Source organism: Triplophysa dalaica, chromosome 5, assembly GCF_015846415.1.
Source record: "Triplophysa dalaica isolate WHDGS20190420 chromosome 5, ASM1584641v1, whole genome shotgun sequence".
Taxonomy (NCBI): Eukaryota; Metazoa; Chordata; class Actinopteri; order Cypriniformes; family Nemacheilidae; genus Triplophysa; species Triplophysa dalaica.
In genome coordinates this window covers 7,925,326-7,953,075 of record NC_079546.1, presented here as the reverse complement: position 1 = coordinate 7,953,075, position 27,750 = coordinate 7,925,326, and the positions used below count along the sequence as shown (strand labels likewise).

The 27,750-nt window shown below is 38.6% G+C and overlaps 2 protein-coding genes across 2 annotated transcripts; both read right to left on the bottom strand.

Moving 5' to 3' along the window:
* Positions 1-1,656: 1,656 nt before the first annotated feature.
* On the bottom strand, positions 1,657-13,729 carry igf1 (insulin-like growth factor 1). Its single transcript, XM_056747951.1, is given in 6 exon segments — positions 1,657-4,371; positions 5,904-5,939; positions 6,060-6,241; positions 11,858-12,017; positions 13,254-13,304; positions 13,306-13,729. Coding segments are annotated over 6 exon segments (537 nt in total). The 5' UTR covers positions 13,354-13,729; the 3' UTR covers positions 1,657-4,311.
* A 5,217-nt stretch (positions 13,730-18,946) lies between these two features.
* Positions 18,947-27,164, bottom strand: LOC130421245 (branched-chain-amino-acid aminotransferase, cytosolic-like). Its single transcript, XM_056749029.1, has 9 exons — positions 27,124-27,164; positions 27,011-27,041; positions 22,686-22,805; positions 22,067-22,227; positions 21,168-21,310; positions 20,522-20,607; positions 20,269-20,409; positions 20,115-20,189; positions 18,947-19,867 (listed from the first exon to the last, which is right to left on the bottom strand). The coding sequence occupies exons 1-9, from the start codon at positions 27,162-27,164 to the stop codon at positions 19,829-19,831; spliced, it is 837 nt and encodes a 278-aa protein (XP_056605007.1). The 3' UTR covers positions 18,947-19,828.
* Between the last annotated feature and the right edge of the window lie 586 nt (positions 27,165-27,750).

Here is a 27,750-nt window from a genome sequence, read left to right as displayed (position 1 = left end):
AACGGAACATCGAAAGATTAAAGAGGAGTGAAAGTACACTCAGTATCTTCATGGGCTGTGGTTTGGGGGTTCACTTTCTACTGATGGTTTATATTCTTGGCAGATGGTTTCTCACCGAAGAAACGTACAAAAAGTAGATTTTGTAATTGTAAGTTCTCTTATCCTTTATGGACACGTACTGTATGTTGTCAAACTCAAGAAAAGGCGCTGCAGCCGTGACCTTTTTAATTTGCAGTATATTACTTTTTTTAAGTTTTTAACATTTTAGCTTTAAGGATATCTACAGAATAAATTATTATGAGTCGAAACACTTACAAAAATCACATTTGGAAGATATAAGCATTCAAATCTTAGTCTTGTACTTCCACCAAGATGGATCTTTCTCATATAATTTTTATGACATCATTCTGCACTTCAGCTTCTTTTCCAAATTTGCTGACCAATCAAAATATCTCTAGAATGTAGAGAATCAAGTGTTTGCCCACGCTATTGGCTATTTTAAAAGGGACGGAGCTTTTTAATATGTGCCGCCTCACTTTCCTGTTGTAGCGGAAATGACATCAATGGATCAAACAAAGCTGAAGATTTGAAAGAGCTTCAGGGTCTTTCTTGTTCAGCTTTTAAAAAAAATAGTTTGTAACATCAACAGAATTCTTACCAATTATTTCATTTAGATTTAAATTTTATTGCTGTTTTAAGTATGCTTTTAACAAAATACAGTCTTCAAACAAAACAAATCTAAAAACATAGACCTTTTATATGGATTTTCTGTTAACACACCAAGTTGTAGGAAGTTTGAACTCAGATTTGGATAATCTGCTGCAATTCTTAAAACGTTTATACGGTGGTTTCTCTGGTTTTCCAGAGAATAATTAATTCATTTGAAGACTGTAATTTGCCTAATTGGGGAAAATAATTGATTTAGTACAACGAAGGAACAAGGAAGGAGGGATGAAAACAGAATCGAAATTTCTGGATTCGACGCCTGCCAACCTCCTGCTCCACGTTTTAAATTATGTCTGCTGAACCGAAGCCAGGTGGCCAATTTATCTATTAAAAGGCTTGATTGTTCCACTATATAGCCATTAAAAAGTGCTGACAGCATACGAACGCTTTGTTGTCACTGGGTCCTTCGTAGAATCAGCTGAATGTGCAGCTTTCTCGTCGGTCAACCCGCTGGCTGATTTGTTTGTCTTGGCGGAACACACCATCTTTTAGGAAGTATCACTTTGTCATGCGGTAAATGTGTAGTTTTAGAATAGTGAAAAGGATTCCAGTCTGTGTTAAGGGAATTAATGCAAAATTTGCCCAATGGCCTTGAAAGAAGGCAAGATTCTTCACAGGGGGCGTAGCAACCCCCCGGCACTCTCTTTTTGTGAGTCAATCAATAAATTAAACGAATATCAGCAGTGATGCGAATTACAATTTGTAGCCGAACACATCAAAAAAAGCCTTTAGGAGGCCTCTGCCAACAGCTGGCTTTGTGTGAACATGTAAACAGTATTTCAGATGTCTGGCAGTTATTTACTTGCCTGTTTGCAAGGACTACGCAAATGTTATGTAATAACACAAAGTAATAATATTTGTGCATTGATTCACAGTCGCTGCAGTAGTATGTCATCTAGATCATTGTAATAAACACTCTTTGAGACTTAATGTATTGACAAGTGGTTTATTCAGCAGGAACAGTGAACATCTGTCAGTATTTTCATGTTTTATACAGAAAGCAATTGAGCACCAGTAATGAAAGCCTGACACTAAAATGTGTTATGATCAATGTTTGTGACCAATCCCCGGAATCATCATTCATGTCATTTATGTTCAGAATGGTTATGGAAACAAAAGCAAAATTGCCACAAACTTTACAGTCATCAGTAAAGTCCTATATTTTACCCTCATCTGTCTTGAATCCTAACAGGAAACAGAACAACTTCAGCATAACAATATGTTCCTTATTGTGTTTTTCTATTTGAAGATTCAAGATGAATAGTTTAAAGATGCCAAAAGCTATTAATGAACAAACATTTAACCAGATATTTAAAGTCTTTGGTATTACGTGAGAACATGTTAACATGTGCACATAATAGCTATTCTGGGTGAACTGAGTCTATTGCTTATGATTCTATATTCTATTGTTACTAATGGAGAAGATATGCGTTCTCTTAAAATGCTTCAGTTCAAAATATTTAAAACCCAAATAAGCTTTCTCTCAGAAATGGTTGCTTTTGTGAAAGTTTCTAGCCATGCGGATCGTCTTCTTGACAGCTGATTCATCTTCGGATGGCTAATATGCTGCTGTTTAAAACCTTTTTCATATGCTCCACACAGTAAATTTTCGTGTAGTTTTCCAAACAAACCTCCCAAGACATATCGATGAGTAAAAACAAAGACAAGCGTAAAGAAAAACAGCAGCCGTGAACAGACTTGTACTGTGTCAGCCAAGCATCAGCTTTGGCCAAATTATACTGTAAACAGCTGGTTGAAGTACGCTGTAAGTCTGTCATTGCCCAGAGATGAGGGGGAGAGTTTTTTTTGTTACACTTAAGATTGTTTTGCGCAATTTCTCTGCCAATTGCAAATACATCCTACTATACGTTGTAGAAACGTGTCCAAAATTTCAAAATAACTGCAATGCGCATAAAAGCTAATTTGTGATCTTGGTAATGTCGAGAATTCACAGTACTCCCTATCAAGGTGATTGGTAAAAGGACGATGATCAATTTAAAACGAAAACAATGCAACAATCGTGAAGAAAACAAAACAGCCAGCTCGGGTCCGCGACGTCATTTCTTGTTATGTTTCGTATCTTTATCCATGCATTCACAGATCTCACAAAAATACTTTCACACGCTTACACCGTTACCTTATTGAAACAGCTTAAAAATAATCCCAAATAAAAAAGAATATTATTACAATGGTGGCCACAAGGCTGTGCAAAAGGGAAGACTTCCAACGTTGAGCTTTTAAAGTCATTTCCGGTTTGCAGGCAACCCCTGCAATTATCAAACTACAAAATAGCACCAGTTAACAGTGGGTTGATCATTTATACGCTTCAGCTATATGATGCAGTCACATACGATTATGGTTAGAGAATGTAAAGATTAATATAGGTCGAGTATAGATATACAGCGTAGACAGTGTGGGTTGACGTAATCCGTTGGGGTCAGAAAGGATGACATCACCATGCGGGGTGAGAGGGGATGTGCAAAAAGCCAGGGTCACGCTCCGAAACCTTCTAGTGGCTTGGACTGGGGTTTCACGGAGGTATTGAGTATCAGTCTGGTTACCGTGACCAGTCTATTTTCCAGAAAGATCCCACGACCTCCAAAGCAAAGTGAGCTTCGTTGTCCGTTATGAAGATGGTAATTGACAATCCCAGCTTTGCTACACGTGCATCTGTGTGAGAGTCGTTCTTTTGCAAAAACTTTTCTTTACATGTCTACGTTTTGATCGCAAGCAGTTTTTGTGGTGTGGTCGATGAATGACTCCTTCCCTAGCATAGATCTCTCCCTAGTTTGACTCTCCCCAGATTCCAACTCTAAACTGCCACGATTTTGCTCTCTAGAGTCCATTGCAGCAATACTTGAGCACCTCTGTGCATCTGCCCAAGGCTTTTGTCTAATCCCCCTTGATCTGATCTTGAGGGCTTTTTTTAAAACAAAACTCTACGGCATCTCTCTGTGCAGTCAAGCCCATCTGGTCTAAAACATCTAGATGAAGTCTGCTGTCATAGTGAACCGTCTGCCATGTGGTGGATCTTGCAAACATTTCGTATACAGGCAGCACATTGATAAAACAGCGGATGTGCCCATGTTTTAGATCAAATTAGATGTGGAATTGGTCAAAATCTAAATAACGGGTAGTCGGGGGAAGCCATGACCTTTCCACTAATCATTCTTTCCCTCTTCCCAGTGGCTGTCCTGCTATGAGAAATCAGTGGAATATGGACCTCAGGACTTTGAAATGAACTGGCATCGATAAGGGTAAATATTTGGGGAATGGCACTCGTTCTGCCACTATAAGAAGCAATCGGCCTCCACCGGGCATTAGAGTTCACACATAGAGGTAAAGGAACAGTTATCGTTTGACTTTTTATAGCAGCTAATTTAACCTTTTCCCCCATTATAGAATGGTGCAGTGTATAAAATCTTCAGATTTTCTCTGTAGTTGAACGTTTGGTTTTCCTAATATGGGGCTTATTCATCCAGTATCTTGTTTTTACAGTGAAGCAAGTCCCTGGATGACCAGGTAAGGCCACACCCTTTTCTCTCCATCAATTTGACTTGTGTTTCTCTGTTCCTTCGCTATCTTCTACATGCGATAGTTTCTGCCTCCTGTGTTTCCTCGGCTCGAGTTCTTCTGATGAACCTCCTGAAAATGAATGAAAAAAGTGGGTTTAGGTTAGGTTCGTTCGATCTGTTTTTTCTATTATAAAACTTGATTCACGTCAGTTAATTTGGTCAGTCTGTTAGAAGCCAAATCTTGTGTGGGTCATTTGCTTGAATAATAAATAAAAATTCTGTTATCACCACAAAAAAACTGTAATATTCCGGTTGATAATATAGGGCAACAGAATTAAAACGCAAAATACAAATCTTGTAAAGTAAAACTACACAGTTTAACATGTTATTTTACAACCCCCTCATACATTTGCAGTTTATTTCTGTAATAAAAAAAATGTATACCCCATTAAAAAATGTTGCACAAATTCTGTAAAATTACAGTTTTACTGTCATGTGCTTTAAATGTGCTTAGTTGCATGCTTAAGAAAACTACACCACATGACTATGATGTGTTTTGACAAAATACGAACTTTTTCTAACTTGGGACATGCCTGTCTTCTATCACACATAAAAAGTGGTGGGTGGCGTCTTTGGTTAAGACGATGAGAAATAACACAGACGAGATACGAGAAAGCTGACCCAAAGGAGAACAGTGCTGGGTCACACGTCGACCATCCGTGCCCACAACAACACAGCTGTTTGGTAGAGGGATTGTTATTTCATAATGCCGAGGAAATCTACTGTCAAAGCGAGATATGAAAGCCTCTACCACAGCAAGATTAATACGAGTAATTCACGAAAGCTAAGCTGAGAGCAAAACCGCACGCAGGGGAGTGCATGAGAAAGACCGGCGAGTCTTTGAACTCATTGTCGAGACATCTAAGGTGACCTTAGATTCAGCTTCCAAAGCATGACGTATGGGTGCAGAAATATGTCTGTGAAGAGCGCATGCAGGTCTACCACAAAAACCACTTAGGCGGTTCACTTGCTAATGGTTTTCTTTTTCGAGAGAGGAGCTCTGAGAGCACTTTAAAGGATGGCCCACATTTGGAGAGCGGGTGTGAGAGACAAGCAGCTTCATTCTTATGAACGTATCACAGCACAATGTACCGACATGAGTCAAAGGAACTGTTTGTCCAGAAGTGAAAATGATGACATCATTTATTCTACCTCATATTTAAGACGCTATTCTCTGACTCTGCTTATTTGAACACGATTGTTTGACAAACATCAAAAAAATGCCATGGGAATTCACAACTATTTTACGAGGTCGGTTATTTGTATGAATTCATGCAATGTCATTTGTACGTTTTAGTACGACTTGCTTTCACACCAGTAACCTTAGGTTAAGGGGAGGGGCCTAAATATTGCTTTATTCTAATAATTGTACGATTCATACAATACAATTTCATATGAATTAGGCACCTTGTAAATTTTTTACGAATTCCCATGAGATCAGGTTGTTAACGCCTTGCTTAAGAGAATCCTGCCAACTCTCTTTAATATTGCAAAATGGGCTTCTGTATGGCGCTAGAAGGCTTTTTGTAGCCTGACCATCTTTCGTCCTCATTCACACAATACAGCAACTTTGTATCGCGGTTAGATTGAAGGAAGACATACCTTACATGAAGAGTGGCAGGGTCCAGATGTAGATTTCTGAAAAGGAACACAACAGGTAGGGTTGGCATTTGTTTTACTTAAAATATTATCCAGTTTAAGCATCAATTGTCAGATAATCAGTATGTCTACAACAGCTAGGTGTATTTCCCAGCCCACCTTTGGTGTCCTTGGGGTGTCTGTGTGCCTTTGCGTCCTTAGAGACCGTGGAGTTTTGCCGGACTTCACAGGAGCGCAGTACATCTCCAGCCGCCGCAGTTCACAGCTCTGAAAGCAGCATTCGTCCACGATGCCGCGGTTGTGCGACCGTCTCGAACTGGGCCCATATCCCGTCGGTTTGCCTGTAGGGCACACAGGAACAATTATGGAAAACCTGGTAAAAGCTATTTAAATTTATGCTTCCGTGCCTTAATGGAGAGTGCAAATGTTGTTAGACTTCATATATTAAATGGAGCCTGTCATCTGAATGTGTTTAAGCGCGTTATCCATTTTATTTTTGGCAGGGTATCACCTTGCGGGAAGCAATCGCGGCCTGAGAGTTCACGCGCTGAAATGCTAAATCTCTAGAACTTTCTGTAGTTACAGCCGGTCACGGCGGTGTAACAGCTCAGCTTGGCAGCCAGATTGTGGCTCTGATAATTCAGATATATGGATGCGTTAACGACACGAATTTCTTCAGTGTGAGATTTACAGGGTATCGCTTTGCACCGAGAAGACCCTTCTTGGCAAGCTCCCCAGTTAAACCGAGGTCACGCTCACCTTAATGTAGAGAACCTCACATTTTCCAGTTTCAAACTTGGTGTCTTTAAACTACTCCACTTGTTCCAAGCCTGGCCCCCACGTTGTCGAATCAACCTACGCAGAAAACTCCCCGGCTGTACAAATTGCACCTGGCAACCCTGGGATCTCACAACCACTGATGAGGGGAAACACATCTCTGGAAGACCACAATGAACACACATGCCCATTATTGCTGCTGCTTAACTAGGTGATAATTACCCATGTGAAAGAACACGTAACATGAAAAGACCTTGTGGGTAAAAACTATGTGTGCTGCCAATGAGGTCAATGCGCTGTTATGTCCTGCACATAACGTTTAATGATTTGGTTAGGCTGCTTAAACGTGTATAATACGGGAGTTGGGTTGTCCAGGGAGCACCGAAGGATTTATGGTAAAGGTAGACACCTGAGTAACTCAACGTTCCTTTCTCCGTGTCTCCTGGTGGCCTTAAAATATCCTACTCTCCATTTACAAGTCACCACTCACCTAGGGCAATATAGCTCCGATATTCTTTTCCCTGTTACCAAATGAAGTAATAATAATAATAATTTAATATGGCATTTACAAGGAGGAAATGCCTTTCCCTTTCAGAGTTAATAGCTCTTGGCTCGCGGGTCCGCCAGCGCTGACAAAATGGATTAACTTCTGTTTTGCGTTTGCTGCACTCTGACAGTGTTGTTTTGGAAGGAGAGGCGCTTTAATTCTGACAAAGATGCATCCCTCCATACAACATAACTCTCGGGTGCTGAGCAGTCTCTGGGGGAGTAAGGGGCACTATTTGAGTACTGAGTACGATTGAGTGGAAAACGTCTTAAGTTAGATGTTTAGTTTTATCTAAAAATGTATCTAAAATATTCTGAAAACTTGACAACATATAAACACTTCATAAAATGCTGGGTTGCTTTCAAACCATGGTTGGCAAAAAAATGGACTGGGTTATAAATGAACATATTGCTGCTGTCCTTCTGTAACCTCGTATCTCCAGATTTCTTTTTTTTTTGGAAATTAATCATTGTTATTAGTCACCCTTCTGTTTGTCACTGGGTTTTGCAAAAATCTAACCAATAAAATGTATTAAAAACTGCTTGGCAACTTTGACAACACATTATGTAATCATTTGAAAGGAAAATGTTTATCATTTCTTTAAAAACAGCGAATTTGGACATCCTTGGTTTCAAAAGGACAGCGACGATCTGCTGCCTTGTTGTTACTCATCCATTGTCCTATTGGTTTTAATGATATCTACCATTGCATGTTTGTTTTTTTACATTTGTTTGTTTCGTCAGTATGTTTGGCACTCGGTGCCTTTAGGTAGAAGCCTTTGCTTCCAACTAAACAAAGGCATCACAAAGTGTAGATTTCACTGAGAAATTTCACTAGAAATAGTGCGATTCCGGCTCAGCAAGGAGCCAAATTTTATAGCTGTGCTCTGGTTACTGAAGAACAGTGAGTTCTTGGAACAAGTGTCATACCATTCAGAGTGTCAAGATCTTTATTGTTCACCGGGGACCATGAAAGCTGCTATAGTCCTGGAAACTACTGCGTTATCAATGGTACCACAAAGTTTGTCACATTTTATAGCTAGATGAAGTTTCCTTCCCATTGTTTTGTCTTAGTGATCATTTACTCAATGGGTGGTCAGAGGAGATCATATATTTTTGGTTGAAATGTTTTGTCCTGGACAATTGTTTTAACTGATAGTTTATGATTAGTTATCATTTAATAGGGCAAGTTTTATTCATAATATAAAGAACAAGTGAATGTTCTGTGGAAGATGTTAAGTCAAAAAACAAAGGGGGGGCATCTCATTTGTGAACATTCTCAGTGAATGTGTATCATGCTTTTGGTTTCGGCTGAAAAAAAGGTCTACAGATACACTCTGTAAAAAACAAAATCCCATAAAAACTTACATTTTCAGTTGAGGCACCAGTAAAAAAAGTAAAATAAACATATAAGTACAGGTATTTCATATTTGTCTTGTAAATTTGCAGTCTTTTCTGTAATTTGATGCTTCTTTGTGCAAAAATACTTGAAAAATCTGTAAAAAAAAAAGTAAATAAAACATGTTTACATTCTATGTGGAAAAGATTAGTTTCGTTTGGATAATTTGGGAAATGTTGAGTTAAATGGAGCTGGATGCAATGTGCATAAACGAAATACTGGAAAGCATCAACAGATCCGAATCAAGCGTTCAGTGTTGTCATGGCATAAAACATCCTTGATAGATGTTTGGCTTTGCTTTTTCTGTATGATCTGCAAATTAGATATATGCAAAGCTTTTATTAAGGCTTTGTAAACCCTGAAGCAGAGAAGATGTGCATCCAGAAGTATTCTGTGCCCTCTGCATTTGCAGCAGCACAATAGTGCAGAGGGGGGCGGGGAGCATCCTGATCATCTTGTAATCCCCCATAATCCGGTCTAGCTGTTTCAAACGTAATGAAAACGGGCCATATAAGACTGTGCAAAGTAGTCCTATCAGTAATGTTTGCTAGAAGTGACCACCCCTTGGTTTTGCGTTCTTTTCTGACCTTCGCCACCAAGGGACCCCGCATATATTGCGTCATTCATTGATTCATAATCCCTTTTGAGCGTCACAGAGGAATCGCTCTTAATTCTTAATGAGGCAACATAAAACCAAAGGTTGTCTAACAGAGGCTCATCCGCCATCCTGAGGTGCCAGATGATTTCAAATTCTCCAAACTCCGCTCCCTTTTTAAGATAATCAGTTGTAAATGTGATTTGATGTTATATAATTTTCGGCACCACAGAGGAGTCTTGAACTCTTGAGACATGCACCAGACAAGGAAGAAAGAATTCCTCCTTTTAACACTTTTGTAGATCGGGATGTGGTAAACCGTCTGTTTTTATACATTACTTAATAAAACATTTGTTATGCTGTATACAGTTTTTTTCCTTAAAAAATGCTAACTGAATGAGGATCAAAGTTTCTTTTTGGCTTCAGATGGTGTAGTTACAACATTAACCAGCGGGGGCAAATAAAGACATATTAGCCAGCCAAAAGTCGCTCCTATCTTTATCTGCCAGAATCTTTCTCTTTTTTGTTTCAGTCTAAAGATTACTAATCAATGACTGTTGGAGACTGCAGGTGTGGGTTTCTACTACACAAACAAATGAACAGGAAGGTCTGTATTGTCAGGTTCTGCTGCAGTCCAGCAACCAGCTCAGAACTAAAGATGATCTGGGATGGGTTTGCAGCTGAGGCTTGCAGAGAGAGCTGAAGATTTCTAGGTCAGGCTAATAATGGGAAAAACTGACTACACCGTGGATCTTTTGGTCTCCCTCTTCTTCTTCCTCCTCTACGACTCATCTTCTCACTACTTTCCTCCGACCACATTTCGTTTCAATAAGAGAGTTTTCCAAAGAGTTGAATTTCACATTTCTATCATGATAATGAAACCTGAAGTTCCATTGGCAGTGACATGGCAGTGACATGGGCACTGGAGAACGACTCACTGGAATAGGCAGCACTCATTGGACATAATGCTACATGGGATGCCAAATTTAGCACTGAATCCAAAGTTTGTTAGCGTGTGTATGAAGGATGTCATTAGGGCGGCCAATTAATGACCCTTTGCACTTCATAATATTGTATTTTTGTACTTAACCCACAAAAAATCTAATGAGGACTTTAACTTTAATTCATCCCTTTTCCCTATGTCTTGATTTTGGCCACCTGTACAAGAATAAATTAAACAATTGTTTAATTGTTGGATTTATAAAAAATAGTGCATTTGCTCTTCGCCGAATCTGTCGTGATGATGCAATAATTTCACGGAAAGTCCAGATTTGCATAAACGTATTTATTTTGGGCTTCGTACTGACAAAATAAACACTTGGCCATAAATGCTCCAGCCAGCTCCGTTGTGACCACTAAAAGCTCAAATGCTGTTAACTGGAAACTTCAAATGTCAACTTGAACTTCACTCCTGCCTTACTTTTAATGTAATGAATAAAATGTGTCTTCTTAGAATTATCCACTGGTGATCACACAATATGTCACTTTGGGTAGCCCAAGACCCTCAGGTCATTTATCCGTCATAAATATGTAGTCAAGTAATAACAATATGTACAAAACAGGACAACAGCAGAGTTACACATCGTGAGGTGATCTTACTCTATCCATTTAAGCAAAATGTAATCTTTAGAGCATTTTTTTCTGGAAAATGGAGATAGTCTAAAATTAGAAATGTTTTCTGGGTCAAATAAAATCCTGTAAAGTGGACGTTGCTTAAGTTATCCATTTGCGAGGCCTTGAGGAGACTGAGAGAATTACAGAAAAGATTCTGTGTAAAAAAAAATTGAGCAAGTAGTATATACTCCTATCTTACTGGAATTTCAGTATGAAAAGTAAAAACCAAATAGTGATGTTTGAATAGCAGTGAGCCATTTCTTTAAATCTACCAGCTTTGACATGGATGCATTTCCACAACCATTACCACTATAATTCTGATTAAGCCAAAGTAAATTAACACATAAATAATATGAAAAAAAAACCATTAAATGAATTGTCTGATTGAGAAATGTCTTGGAAAGTGTGTTTCTATCTGACTGGGACATCCCCAGACTCCGCAAATATCCTGGTCTGTGGAAAATGAGAGATTTAGGTTTAGGGTTTAAAATGGTTTTCTTTGATAGTTTCTCTGATGGAAAAAAGATGTGTACTACATTTATTTGCCCTTCTTACACTTGAACTGATTGCTTGCCAGATTCCACCAACCTCATTTTGAGGCCAAAGCAGCTGGCAGATCTACTTTACATGTAATACACAGCATAATCAGTAGTCAGGCATCTTCTTCATCTGCCGCTTTGGCACGGCAACTACCTTGCAATTGTTTAAAGTCAGCATAAAACATCTTTAAAACTGATTTACGGTCCATAAACAACCGTTTTCATGTAATTTAGAATTTTAAGATATTTCCAAGCCATCATTTAATAAAAAACGGTTATTCTAAACAAATCTTTAACATTTTAATACTTAAGTCAAATTAAGCAAAGAAGTGGGGAAAAAACAAAAAGGAAACAATATTTTGGAAAATTGGAAAGCAAGACATGAAAACTGATGCTTTTCTTATTTATGAGTGCCGCATGAGTGCTAGGGGAGAGAGAGAGAGAGAACGCGCTCAGCACTTGATGAATAAATAAAATGTGCACTTACTGAAATAAAACCCCCTGTCTCCGCACACAAACTGCAGCGTGTCCACAAGCTCCGCCCCGCACAGGGTCTCCGGCACCGCCTCCAGTGTCGCGGGAGTCAACGCGAGGACGCACAGCACCAGCGACAGGGTGTGGGTGCACGAGAGACAGCGCATGGTACACTGCATCACAGCGAGAAAGAAATAAGAAACGCATTACCATCTAATACACTACGGCACTGAAACAACTGAGGATACGATTTGATTCTTTTTTTTACTTTAATTTTCTTCTTTTCTTTCTTTCTCTTTTGCAACATAGATGAGATCACTCATGTTACTGTGGTAACATCTGCTACTAAATTCCCCAGCGTTTGCAAATGAAACCTACATGTGCCTGGATGTTAAATCAACTTCGAGTATAAGCATCTGGCCAATTTAGATCTGATTGACGTGAAAACAAACCAATACACGTGCAGTCAAGAATAAAAGCATTCGATGCACCTGTCAATAAGATACTATACGTTGAGTTCGCTTTGGCACACGTGCGCTATAGTTAATGGTGACGGCGAACGCACAAGAGTCTCCAAATCCAATGCAATGCCACATACAGTTTAGTCAAGCTGTGATGGCTTATACGTTTTTGTCCTACAACTGCAAGCATCCAAGTTTAGCCCCCCAAAAAAGAATCGAGTAACTTCGTTTCACTTCAATTGCGCACTGAAGTGCGTCCAGTGCGCGCTCTCAATGGGACCCTCTCCCATGAACTCAGTCCCCGGCAAAAGAAGAGCGTTTTTGTAAACGTTGTAGATTTTAGGATCTTGGATAGAGCACTGAAGGTTCACTTACGGATATGCGAAAGCCGCCAAAACCGAAGAGGAAGCACTTTACATAATAAAGAGAATATAATCGGGCACTTACGCAACGCATTTAACCGCGCAACGCACACGTATGCAATAAAATCTTCAGTCTACAAAATAAAAACATACATATTTGTGATTGCCCAAGCCTTTATTAATGTCAAATCAGCAAAACTTACTTGTTGTAATACAAGTTGGTGACTTGTGCACTGCGCAAACGAACTCCCTGGTGTATCAAGATGTGACTCACATACACATCATGCAATCTCTTGTAATGCGCAAAAGTCTGAAAAGTTTTGCTATAGTTTAGCTACGGGATGCTGTGTGCTACATACTCATGCATGCAAGTCTCAAAATGGTCAAATTTCGTGAAAAATAAAAATATGTTATTTTTAAGCGTCTCAAATAAGCTGCCACAATTATATATTTACATCCCAGTGAAAATTGTTCTAAAAGATCATTTAATCACTAATTATTACCGTAAGGCTATTGCTTCATTCATAATTTTCTAATTGTCTGTCCAACGTGCCTGTTCGGTTTCAAAGGAAATAGGTTAAGTTACCTTGAAGACATCACACAAATGCCAGTGAAAGAAATGACCGCTAGACATCCCCTTGGGTCCTCTGCAAAAGTCCAGCAAAAATGAACTTGTTTGAAGTCATTAGAAGCGAGAAAGAGGATGAGATGCAGGCAATGTCACATCTCAATATTCCGACTTTGTTCCATTGCGCAGGCTCGTTGTGGAGACGTGAGATTTAGCGAACAGGAGACGGATTTGGAGAGAAAATCCCTCACATTTATCTACATTACAGAGACATTTTCAACAGGAAACAGCTGGGGCAGCATTTGCTTTCTCCTCTTGCTAAGTTACTCATTAAGGATTTTGGGCACACTTTCAAATAACGTCATCTATTTCTTAGAATAGGTTTGAATTTTGATCTTTCTAAGACTTGGTTCTGAACAGAACAGAGAGTTGCCGTGCCACACTCGTTGTTTACCCACAGTTTGCGTTATAGAAACAAGTAAAATATGATAATAAAATAATAGAGAGGGAAAGGGGTGAACGACGTCTCCCTCTCGGAAAAATATGTTTTGAAAGACAGAAGATGCTTACAGAGACACTGTGCGTTTTTTGGAAGGTGCCCTTTTCATCTCCATATTCCCTGGTGTTTCGGTCCCTGCAATACCTGTCAATGTGACATCTCTGCACTACTTTACTCAGGTTTTTATGCACAGAACTTTATTAGTTTTACACTGGATTTATATTACAGGACATATCCTTTCTGAATATATGTACTGTATAAGACAGAAAGCTAATTTATTTCTAAGTTGGATAAAACTCTGTCTGCTAAATTAATAAATGCAAATAACTCAGGAAGCTGCATATGTTGCATTCTGTGTATTTTGCATACTCCACTGTCCACTATACTAAATATATTTATATGAGTATATTGTGCATATTGCAATGTATTGTATCTAAAATCTGTCACCATGCCACATCATTTTTTTGGGGATCCGGCATCCAAGGCTTTCATCCATCATTAGACTGTGGCAATAAAATTATTTAATTGGATTTGAATTTGAGACTGAACCGTTTCGTCCGCACTCAATAGCGCATGAATGTGTAATAATGCTGTAATAACATGATCCGTGGAAAAGGGAGTAGCTGACAATTTATTTGATATAATACCTGTCGAAATGATTGATGCTGAGCCTGGCTGGTCGGGTAGGTTTTGTCAAAGTACGGTCTGGCTGACCTCGGAGGAATGAGCTCCTTGGTTGCTTCAGTGAACAGACAGTTCATTCACTAGACTGGGAGAAGATTTTGCTCCACTAATATCATGTTATAGTTTGCATGACGAGCCAATAGGAGGGCTTACATGGTACGGTCCCTCTCACGCGCTCGGAAAAGGGCACAGAGGGGACATAGTCAAAGTAGAAGATAGTTGGCCAGTATAAGCGGTTTTGGGAAGTTCACAGGCACATATTTTTCCATTGCTGTTCACCGAACAATGCTTACTGCTCAAGGTTTTGTTCATTGGCTGGCTGTGTTTCTGGATGACTACTGTGTTATGTGGAAAGTTCATCTGATCTGACCCTTGCACGCTAAAGATCTGCACAGATCCAATCACGGGAAAAAAGGTCAGGGCGCTTCCAATCAAAAAGCAGAGCATGGCATATATTATTCACACATAGCATGGGCATAGTGACTGCCCAACAATGCCACTGACACATGGTATATGTTAGGTAAGACCTTTTTCCTGCAAAAAAAGATCTAACTAAAGATTATCATTTACTCGCCCTCTTGTCAATTAATACCTGTAAGACTTCTGAACACAGATATTCTGAAGAATGTTGGTAACCGAACAACGGTGGTACCACTGCTAATGTACGAAACCAATGCCGGAGTCAATTGGCATATTTTCGTTATAGGATGAACTATCCCTTTTTAAAATAATAAAACAATATAAAGGAACGAACATTGCATTACTACATTATGTAGTTTATAGTTGTTCACCTTTTCACAACTAATAAAGTTCCTGTAGCTCAACTGGCATGTTACATTAACAATAGTTTCATTTCCAAAATCTGTATGAAATTCATAAATATCGATGTTTATTTCTATTTCAACCCATTTAAGAATACTACCACGTGTTATTTTACAGAACGTTTATGAACCTGCCTAGAAAGATTTTTGTTTATGTGAATGAAACAGCCATGTATCATATTTGAGAAATCACGTTATCACTTATGATGTTGTTGAGTTAAGGTTGAGTTCAAACCGCAAGATCATGTTTACAGGATGAATGAATGAACCCCCCCTCCCCCTCACACACCAGTGCCGTGAGACGGATGCATGTAAAGTGGTAATACATTCTGTGTTGTGCCGATACCTTTCTGCGTGTGTGCGTCTGTCTGATGCAGCGGTTCTGACCTTCTCTCTCTCCTTGCTTTGTTTTGGACAGCACTTAGACACACTGTCCCTCTGCCAACCTGCTCTTCTCTGGAGCCGTCTGCCTGCCTGTCTGCTTGAACCCACTGACCAGGAAAAGGTTTTTTTTTCATTTCAGACTCCAGAGAGACAATATCTGACAGTGTTATCTGTCTGGCTCGACCTGCCAAGCCTGCTGACTCGGGGCAGAGGTTGTGGTGGGGGTCCTTACTGCATTCTGGGCCAATTTGAAATGAAGAGAAGGTGGATCATGTGAATTTTTTTATAAAGAAGGTAGAAAACATAGAGACCGTTTTCTTTTTAATATATGGTGAGAAAAGTACTTAAGCTAGACTGATGAAATAGGTAACAGGGTTGCTAACTGAGCTCACACTAAATCAGTTTCGAGTTAGATCTGAGAACAGAGTGCTACGGGTTGGCTCTTTGTTTGTGCAGCATTTGCCATTTGTTTGATGTTGTTGTTTTGGATTTGTTCTTACGGTTATTATGGTAACAGGGTTGAATGGTTAGTCTTGGCTCATGCAGTCGCATAACACTATTTGTAAAATTGTTGAGAAAATGACACAGAACTGGTTCCAACTAATGTTACTATTTGGGTCTTGGTAGTTAAAAAAAGCTTTCCTTAAATTTACTGTAATAGTGGTTGAATAATGCAACAGAACACTAGGAAATTAGTTGACAAATGCACAATAAATGGAATTTCAAATAAACAAATCATTTCAAAATCATTTTGGATCATTTTAAATGTGGGATTTAGTCAAGAAGGTCATGACCTCTAAGGTGGTGGAGGCCAAAATTAAATAGGGGGCGTTTGATGTATTTAATGATATACTCATACAGTATTTTGCAACAAAAACATATGATTTATTTTTTTTAAAGGATAGTTTACCCCAAAATGTAAATGATTGTATCATTTATTCACCCTCATGTTATACCAAACCTGAAGGACTTCAGAACACAAAAGTCGATATTTTGAAGGACCTTGGTAACCAAGCAACATGGACCCACTTCCATTGTATGGACACAAAACCACATGAGGCATTTCTCAAAATATCTTATTTTGTATTACACAGAAGAAAGACTCATAAGTACTTAAGTGGATTTATCAAACTTTGTGTTTGAAAAAAAATGTCACAAAAATTGGAAAGAAAAAGTGTTGGGATTGTGCTGTGGTGGTTATCTGTCTAGAAAGATTTTTGTTTATGTGAATGAAACAGCCATGTATCATATTTGAGAAATCACGTGAGAAATCAAGATTGTTTTATCTTTTGACTAATATAATATCTGTCTATAGACCGTCTCTCCATGTGTCCAAATAACACATATAACTTTTCAGATTATGTAACTCATACGATCCACTTCCATAGTGCATTGACATTTGCGGAAACTCAGTCCTTCATTTAACATACGAGAAAGGGACTGTAATCATTCTGTCAGCTACTATTAATAATTACTGGATGTAGTGCTTCCTGACGAAATTGCATAAACTGGATACTGTACCCCTGTGTGTTGAAGTGAGGGAGAGAGAATATGTTTGTATGCACAAGTGTTTATTAACCTTTCGTAACTCATGTCAGCATGCTATCAAACTGTCATCGGTCAAGTGTGTGTGTGGTGTGAGATATGTTTTCCCATTCGGCGTTGCTATGTGGAATTAAGTTTGAAAATCCATTCTGATTGACGTCCGTGTTGGATTTCAATCTCAGAATGTGCTGAAATGAAAGGTTTATGGGAAGTCCATCACCATTATTTTATACATCGGGACCAAAGTCATGGTAGGTCCCACTGCTGGAAATGTAATTTGTGTTAAACATTTGACTTGTCCTTTTCACACCCAGCTTAATGCGTTTCCGGTTCGCAACATCTTCCTTGGGAAGGAGGAAAAGAGGAGGCCTCTACTGATATTATACTACCAACGGCAGGTGAAATTTTTGTGAGTTGCCGATCTTTGCAAATCAACAATATCGATAGAAGACAAATTCGCATGCTTCTGCTATTGAACATCCGGCTCAAGCATCCTGTAAGCAAGATGTGTTGAAGATATATATCTGGAGATGCTCTCCCCTCTTTGGCACTGGTAATGGGCGTTTCCGGGAGCTCGTCTGTGCCAGGCCTCAATTACGGGGGAGTTATCCAGAACATATTGAATCAATTACAGCTCCACATAAATCAATACGTTTCTGCTTTTAAAAAAGTGATTTGATCCCTGCACGCTCTGGATCCGGTCTACATTAGGTCCATTTTGATTTATCTTCCTGTTTCACAAGGCAAGCACATTCATTCAAAGGTTTGGGGTAAATCATGTCAGTTGAACATGCTCTGGTTTGCGTGAATGTAGATATTAACCTCGACTTCAGACATGATGGGGTTTGCAAATCTAGAGTTGAGTTTGCTGGCATATTAAAGGGATACCTCACCCAAAAAATTATAATTCTGTCATCATTTACTCACTCATCTTCAAGTGGTTGCAAATCTGCATACATTTCTTTGTTTTAATGAACACAGAGAATGATATTTTGAGGAATGCTTATAACCAAACAGATCTTGCCCCCCATTGCCATCCCATAGTAGGAAAAAATGTAGGGCAGCAAACAGTTCTGGGGGACTTTTGACTACCATTGTTTCTTTTTCTATTATGGTAGTCAATGTGGGGGCAAAATCTGTAAGCATTCTTCCAAATATCTTTCTCTGTGTTCATCAGAACAAAGAAATTTATACAGGTTTGGAACAACTCGAAGGTGAGTAAATTATGACGGAATTTTCATTTTTGTGTGAAGTATCTATTAAAGACAAATGAGGATTTGGTTATTATTAATAGCATTCTTGGTTCTTCAAACTGGAATGATGTTTGATGGTTAATCTAGTTTATAGTTTTATATTTAGGATTAAGTCGGTACACTTTACCAACTGTTTACATGCTTTGATACACTCTCAGAGTTTAAGTAAAAAACATTTATCAGTATCTAAGTACTTATCAGTATCAGTATCTAACATGTATCTTTCTGTATACGTCAAAATTATTCTGCATACGACACAGGACGTATGAGTGTGTGAGCAGTTTATTATTTGTTATAGTACGCCATCGTGTGGACGGCTAAATTCGGTACAATGCATGTTATGGAAACATTTATGTTTTACTTGTACATGGTCCCTCTCAAATAAACTTGTAATAAACGTCCTATTATATCTTTGACTTTAAATTCTTATTAAAATTCCCAGTTTCAGTTTGTTAAATTTAGCATAACAAATATTTCTTAAAATGTAATGTTTGAATGATTTCACAATGCAAGCAAAACACAAAGTATGATACATACATTATTTTTTATTTATTTCGGGTATTACACCACAAAAGCTCATTTCACTAAAATACTCTGCAATTTATAAAACATATGTTCTCCACTTTGTGTGCATAATTGAATCATATTTGTGCTTTTTAACTGCTTAATTTACATTCCAGGAATGACACGGGTGCTATATAGCATTAAAAGAGCAACATTTTTTAAGAGTGTGGTATGAAGAGCTGGATGACAAAAACATCTACCACCAAACATGATGTTCATTATACGTTCCCTTTCACATCAAATGCAAAATCACTTGTGCTTGTAACATTAATGGAGCTTTGCTGTGTTATCCTGTTATTAGCTATGATTATACATTTCATGTCTTGGAAAAATACTCTAGATCTATCAAAAAACGCACTACTTTTAAATATCTAAAAAGATCTCAAAGATAACGATCGTTCAGTAGTTTAAACGAGTGCAATATAGTTAATTGCATATTATCAACAACATCAAGTGATCAAGAACAGGTCCACTTAAAATACAATCTAAATATACAGTGGAGCAAGATAACAACAAGGAAAATAGCTGGTGATAAAGTTTCTGATGGAATAATTGCTATACACTTGGCTACCAGTTACAGGTGATATAAATAAAATCTACTGTAACAATGGCGATCAAGAAGACACTGATCTAAGTAAATCAGCCCAAACACTGACGTATTATTACTAGATTAGCTTTTGTTTCCGCTGGTAAACTTTTTACAAACAAAAAATTGCAACATTACAAGGAAATTATTCCATATAGTCTTAGCCTTTTAGTGGAATGTGCGTGTTTGGTAACATATGTTGAGGAGCGTGTGTGTGTGACCACAACCCCAGGTGTGTCAACAACAGGAAGGTTTCTTTATACAATGAAAGACCAATCGCTGGGAGTCCGGCCATACTGCAACGACAAAGAAACAGTAATAGGTCAACCTGTTATCCTGCTCGTTTGTTTGGCAATGAACGCAACATAACATATTAAGCAAGTTAGGTATTCTACACTCATGTATACAAATTATATGATTTATGAAATGGGCATTTAAACTAGTTTTTGTTTAATAAAATGGCTATATGTGGTACATTTATTGGCTAAAATGGGTACATTTATAAACACTTGCATCTCAAGTTTAGTTCACATGGTGCCTTACCTGAATATCTGTGAGCTCCTTCATTAGTCTGCAGGCAAGAGGAGGTAAGTTTTCCTTACATGGAATAGGAAGATTCTACAGGGCAGGGAATAAATAAGTAACTATGTTTAAAATGTTGGGCGAGGTGCATTTAAACATAGGGGAATCGGCTCACCTCTCCCTGATACAGAATCCTGCCAACTGGACTAACAATACAAGCTGTTCCAGAACCAAACATCTCCTTGACCCGACTTTCCTCCAGAGCCCGCCGCAGGTCAGCCATGGTCAGATACCGCTCTGACACATTAAACTCACCCTGCAAAGATTTTGCATTGTGTGTTTAAAATAAATATCTGCACATCACTAATAAGACTTTTATCACTGGTTTCTTTGTCTTTTTTACAGTCAGAAACCCAGATCAGTCTTACCCATTCGCGAGCAAGTTCCAGAATGCTTTGGCGTGTAATGCCGGGCAGGATAATTCCATCTAGAGGTGGTGTTGCCAGCTCCTCCTCTAAAACAATAAGTATCCACAGTTTGCTTGTTTAACAAGATTTAATCACACACCGTTTGGGTCTCTTATGCAAAAAGTTTCTCTAAACTGCCTTGTAAGTTTCTTCTCTCTCTCTCTCTCTCTCTCTCTCTCTCTCTCTCTCTCTTAAATATAAAAATGCTTTAGAAAAGTAAACAGTAAAAGAATAGTTAGTAATCATTAACATTTCATTAATTTCACTATAATAATGAAAATGAAGACATTTTTCAATGAAATTCTTGACAACTATTTCAGCTTCCCAATTGTTCATGAGTACATTATTTTGCTTCAGTTCCTGTTTTACAAAAATGACCTCCGTGAATTATTAAAGATAAGATAATTCATTTCCATTTAATTCAAATAATTCTCTTAGCTAGAGGTCTCGCATGCTTTGCACTGAAAAAAAGTCTAAACTGTAATTTTCTAAAGACAAGATGCCTCCTGCACATTAACATTGTTCTCTTTTATAGTATACACAACTTTCCTCTATTTATAGAAAGTAAATAAATAAGTGGGAACAGTTTGTTGTTAATGGTCAATACCCCCATTCTCATTGATCCAGTGGAGGAAAATGTTCATGGTTCCGGCCTCAGTGATCTGATGATCGTCCCCATACAGCCACAGAACCTGCTGACAGCCGTACCCCACTGCCTCGTACTGGGGGTAGATAGACGCCCCATAGTTCCTAAAAATATTGGCGATTTCACACAATGTACATTCAATACCTCGAATACATCAGTATTCGAATATTTGTGCCATCTGGGTGAAAAACCCAATTGTCCTCCTGTATTTTAATTCCTAATGAGGTTGATACAACGTTGGCTATAGTGCTTGCAGAAGCCTCTGCACATGAAGATAACATTAGAGACTTGAAAAAATGGCACCCTGTTGAAAAAACCAGCCTATGCTGGTTATGTCCACGATAGACGACTTGTTGTGCCATGCCAAAAATGGTAAAAAAAATCGCTCTCACGAACCTTCTCTGGCTAGGTTCCACATTTATGGAATGATCTACCTGCTGCTACAAGATCAGCAAATTCTGTACCCATCTTTAAGATTCGGCTGAAAACACATCTCTTCCGTGATCACCTGATCGGTCATTTCTGATTTCTATATCTTTTCTACTCAGTCTATATATATATTAAAAAAAGCATCCTTACTTAAACTTAGATAAACTAAACTTAGCTCTGTACACTGTAGTAGGCTTTGTGAGACATGGTTTTATTGCAATTATGCTTTTTGTTGTCCTAATGATGACCCAATTGTTTCCATTGTTTACCCTACTTGTAAATGGCTTGTAAAATTTTAGGTATGTTTGCAAGCATGGTTGCTGGGTTGAATCGGTAATATTCTGGTCCTATGAGCTGGTACTGTTTATTTAACTGTACGTTTTCTGTTAACCTTTTATGTCATTCACTCTCTCTATCTCTCTCTCTCTCACCCGCCCATTTTGCAGTCACCCGTTCCTCCTTTCCAGGCTCTGATGAATTTTGAATCTGCCCACAAAGACGTTGGTTTGACTCCAGTACTGAAGTATGAGCCAACAGGGCTGAGAATAACAAACAGGAGTGCACGGGACGGCTTCTTTACTCCAAGTGTAGGCTGCAGCCACACACACACACACACACACACACACAAACACACAAATATTTTGCAAAATATAAACATTTCAAAGACATCAATTGTTTTTAACACTGAAATAAATTCTAAAACCTATCCATAATCCACACACTTACACATAACACAATTATTTTCAACATTTATAGCATTTTAACAAATAATGAAAATGTAAAAAAATATATAAAATACTATGTTTGTCTGGTTTTAATCACGTTTAAGTTTAAATAGGTCCCCAAATATGATAAACAGATAAACACAAACACTGTACCTAACAGGTTCTTCAGCTTTTCAAGCAATTCAAGCAGAAATAAACACTTGTCCAGGGGTTTAAATTTAAAAACGAAAGTTAGGTAAAATGGCAAATAAAACAGCCTGCTACAAATTATAACTAAAAAAGCTTAAAAAAAGAATGAACATTTTAGCTTTTGTGCAGTTCAGACCTCTGTTCCAACGAAAGTGGGCCGGATGTACAGACTGGCAGAGTCTGACTGTGGGACCCAGTCCTGATCAAGCTCCACCAACTTCCTGATACACTCCAGCAACTCCACATCATCAAAACTCTACAGGAAAGAAACAAAATTCGAAGAGAGTCAGATGATTTTCCATTACAGTTTTTGTTGATCGCTTTGGTACTATTATCTCAAGTATGTGGTAAAACCATACAAGTGTTAGTACAAAACTCAAAGCAGATCCTTTTTCAAACATGTACTCACATGTTCAGTTCCAGACACTAAAATTACACAACAACTTTTCCACCACACCTAATCGGTGTTTAACACAATGCAATGCTCACAATTCTTTTGAAATCCTTCTCTTCTGATTTGAGTAAATACATTTGACAAACATTTAATCCATTTCTCATTATTTCTAATTGATTTCACAAAGTGGTAATCACAATTGGTCACTATGTATAAAAGTGAGGATGTAAACAATGGAAATCTATTTCAACATGGAGCAGGATAGACAGCAAGAAATAGGAAGAGCTCGTGGACAAGGGATCCGTCAGAGAGGCGGGCACGGACACCAACAGAGAGGTCAGAGAGGAGGGCACTGACACCAACAGAGTGGTGGGCATGGGGCCCGTCAAAGGGTTGGTGATCAGAGAGAAGGAGGCAGAACTGTTGTCTCTAATGAGGTCCGGGCCATCGTCGTTGATCATGTGGTGAACCGAGGCCTTACTATGGCAGAGGCTGCAAGATCAGTTGATCTAAATCTAAAAAGATCAACTGTAAATTCTATCATCCAAACTTTTCGTCAAGAAAACCGGTAAGTGTGGAGGATATATACTATGCTTTACCATTACATGAACAGTAAATTGTAATGCATGTAAATTCATCAAACATGTAACAGTATGATCTTTACTTTACTTTGTCAATACAGTATACTCTGTTCTAGGCTTAGAATTGACAGAAAACACCACAGTGGTGGCCGTGTGCTGACCGCCCAGCAGGAGTGGGCAGTGGTGGAAATGGTGAGAGCCAAGAATGATATACGGCTGTCAGAAATACAGTTTTTGTTGATCGCTTTGGTACTATTATCTCAAGCACGTGGTAAAACCTCACAACTGTTAGTACAAGACTCAAAGCACATCATTAAATCATGTACTCGCATGTTCAGTTGACAAAGTACAAGACACAAAATCACACAACAACCTTTTCAGTGTCATCAAAAATACAATTCATATGAAGTACTTGTCTTTCACAATGCAATGCTCACAATTCTTTTGATATGCTTCTCTTCTGATTTGAGTAAATGCATTTGACCAACACTTAATCCAACTGCTCTTAATGGTTAATCACTGAATCGTTTGGTAAACCTTTACATTTTGAATTGGATTGGTATTGGCAAATTAGATATATGCAAAGCTTTTATTAAGGCTTTGTAAACCCTGAAGCAGAGAAGATGTGCATCCAGAAGTATTCTGTGCCCTCTGCATTTGCAGCAGCACAATAGTGCAGAGGGGGGCGGGGAGCATCCTGATCATCTTGTAATCCCCCATAATCCGGTCTAGCTGTTTCAAACGTAATGAAAACGGGCCATATAAGACTGTGCAAAGTAGTCCTATCAGTAATGTTTGCTAGAAGTGACCACCCCTTGGTTTTGCGTTCTTTTCTGACCTTCGCCACCAAGGGACCCCGCATATATTGCGTCATTCATTGATTCATAATCCCTTTTGAGCGTCACAGAGGAATCGCTCTTAATTCTTAATGAGGCAACATAAAACCAAAGGTTGTCTAACAGAGGCTCATCCGCCATCCTGAGGTGCCAGATGATTTCAAATTCTCCAAACTCCGCTCCCTTTTTAAGATAATCAGTTGTAAATGTGATTTGATGTTATATAATTTTCGGCACCACAGAGGAGTCTTGAACTCTTGAGACATGCACCAGACAAGGAAGAAAGAATTCCTCCTTTTAACACTTTTGTAGATCGGGATGTGGTAAACCGTCTGTTTTTATACATTACTTAATAAAACATTTGTTATGCTGTATACAGTTTTTTTCCTTAAAAAATGCTAACTGAATGAGGATCAAAGTTTCTTTTTGGCTTCAGATGGTGTAGTTACAACATTAACCAGCGGGGGCAAATAAAGACATATTAGCCAGCCAAAAGTCGCTCCTATCTTTATCTGCCAGAATCTTTCTCTTTTTTGTTTCAGTCTAAAGATTACTAATCAATGACTGTTGGAGACTGCAGGTGTGGGTTTCTACTACACAAACAAATGAACAGGAAGGTCTGTATTGTCAGGTTCTGCTGCAGTCCAGCAACCAGCTCAGAACTAAAGATGATCTGGGATGGGTTTGCAGCTGAGGCTTGCAGAGAGAGCTGAAGATTTCTAGGTCAGGCTAATAATGGGAAAAACTGACTACACCGTGGATCTTTTGGTCTCCCTCTTCTTCTTCCTCCTCTACGACTCATCTTCTCACTACTTTCCTCCGACCACATTTCGTTTCAATAAGAGAGTTTTCCAAAGAGTTGAATTTCACATTTCTATCATGATAATGAAACCTGAAGTTCCATTGGCAGTGACATGGCAGTGACATGGGCACTGGAGAACGACTCACTGGAATAGGCAGCACTCATTGGACATAATGCTACATGGGATGCCAAATTTAGCACTGAATCCAAAGTTTGTTAGCGTGTGTATGAAGGATGTCATTAGGGCGGCCAATTAATGACCCTTTGCACTTCATAATATTGTATTTTTGTACTTAACCCACAAAAAATCTAATGAGGACTTTAACTTTAATTCATCCCTTTTCCCTATGTCTTGATTTTGGCCACCTGTACAAGAATAAATTAAACAATTGTTTAATTGTTGGATTTATAAAAAATAGTGCATTTGCTCTTCGCCGAATCTGTCGTGATGATGCAATAATTTCACGGAAAGTCCAGATTTGCATAAACGTATTTATTTTGGGCTTCGTACTGACAAAATAAACACTTGGCCATAAATGCTCCAGCCAGCTCCGTTGTGACCACTAAAAGCTCAAATGCTGTTAACTGGAAACTTCAAATGTCAACTTGAACTTCACTCCTGCCTTACTTTTAATGTAATGAATAAAATGTGTCTTCTTAGAATTATCCACTGGTGATCACACAATATGTCACTTTGGGTAGCCCAAGACCCTCAGGTCATTTATCCGTCATAAATATGTAGTCAAGTAATAACAATATGTACAAAACAGGACAACAGCAGAGTTACACATCGTGAGGTGATCTTACTCTATCCATTTAAGCAAAATGTAATCTTTAGAGCATTTTTTTCTGGAAAATGGAGATAGTCTAAAATTAGAAATGTTTTCTGGGTCAAATAAAATCCTGTAAAGTGGACGTTGCTTAAGTTATCCATTTGCGAGGCCTTGAGGAGACTGAGAGAATTACAGAAAAGATTCTGTGTAAAAAAAAATTGAGCAAGTAGTATATACTCCTATCTTACTGGAATTTCAGTATGAAAAGTAAAAACCAAATAGTGATGTTTGAATAGCAGTGAGCCATTTCTTTAAATCTACCAGCTTTGACATGGATGCATTTCCACAACCATTACCACTATAATTCTGATTAAGCCAAAGTAAATTAACACATAAATAATATGAAAAAAAAACCATTAAATGAATTGTCTGATTGAGAAATGTCTTGGAAAGTGTGTTTCTATCTGACTGGGACATCCCCAGACTCCGCAAATATCCTGGTCTGTGGAAAATGAGAGATTTAGGTTTAGGGTTTAAAATGGTTTTCTTTGATAGTTTCTCTGATGGAAAAAAGATGTGTACTACATTTATTTGCCCTTCTTACACTTGAACTGATTGCTTGCCAGATTCCACCAACCTCATTTTGAGGCCAAAGCAGCTGGCAGATCTACTTTACATGTAATACACAGCATAATCAGTAGTCAGGCATCTTCTTCATCTGCCGCTTTGGCACGGCAACTACCTTGCAATTGTTTAAAGTCAGCATAAAACATCTTTAAAACTGATTTACGGTCCATAAACAACCGTTTTCATGTAATTTAGAATTTTAAGATATTTCCAAGCCATCATTTAATAAAAAACGGTTATTCTAAACAAATCTTTAACATTTTAATACTTAAGTCAAATTAAGCAAAGAAGTGGGGAAAAAACAAAAAGGAAACAATATTTTGGAAAATTGGAAAGCAAGACATGAAAACTGATGCTTTTCTTATTTATGAGTGCCGCATGAGTGCTAGGGGAGAGAGAGAGAGAGAACGCGCTCAGCACTTGATGAATAAATAAAATGTGCACTTACTGAAATAAAACCCCCTGTCTCCGCACACAAACTGCAGCGTGTCCACAAGCTCCGCCCCGCACAGGGTCTCCGGCAACGCCTCCAGTGTCGCGGGAGTCAACGCGAGGACGCACAGCACCAGCGACAGGGTGTGGGTGCACGAGAGACAGCGCATGGTACACTGCATCACAGCGAGAAAGAAATAAGAAACGCATTACCATCTAATACACTACGGCACTGAAACAACTGAGGATACGATTTGATTCTTTTTTTTACTTTAATTTTCTTCTTTTCTTTCTTTCTCTTTTGCAACATAGATGAGATCACTCATGTTACTGTGGTAACATCTGCTACTAAATTCCCCAGCGTTTGCAAATGAAACCTACATGTGCCTGGATGTTAAATCAACTTCGAGTATAAGCATCTGGCCAATTTAGATCTGATTGACGTGAAAACAAACCAATACACGTGCAGTCAAGAATAAAAGCATTCGATGCACCTGTCAATAAGATACTATACGTTGAGTTCGCTTTGGCACACGTGCGCTATAGTTAATGGTGACGGCGAACGCACAAGAGTCTCCAAATCCAATGCAATGCCACATACAGTTTAGTCAAGCTGTGATGGCTTATACGTTTTTGTCCTACAACTGCAAGCATCCAAGTTTAGCCCCCCAAAAAAGAATCGAGTAACTTCGTTTCACTTCAATTGCGCACTGAAGTGCGTCCAGTGCGCGCTCTCAATGGGACCCTCTCCCATGA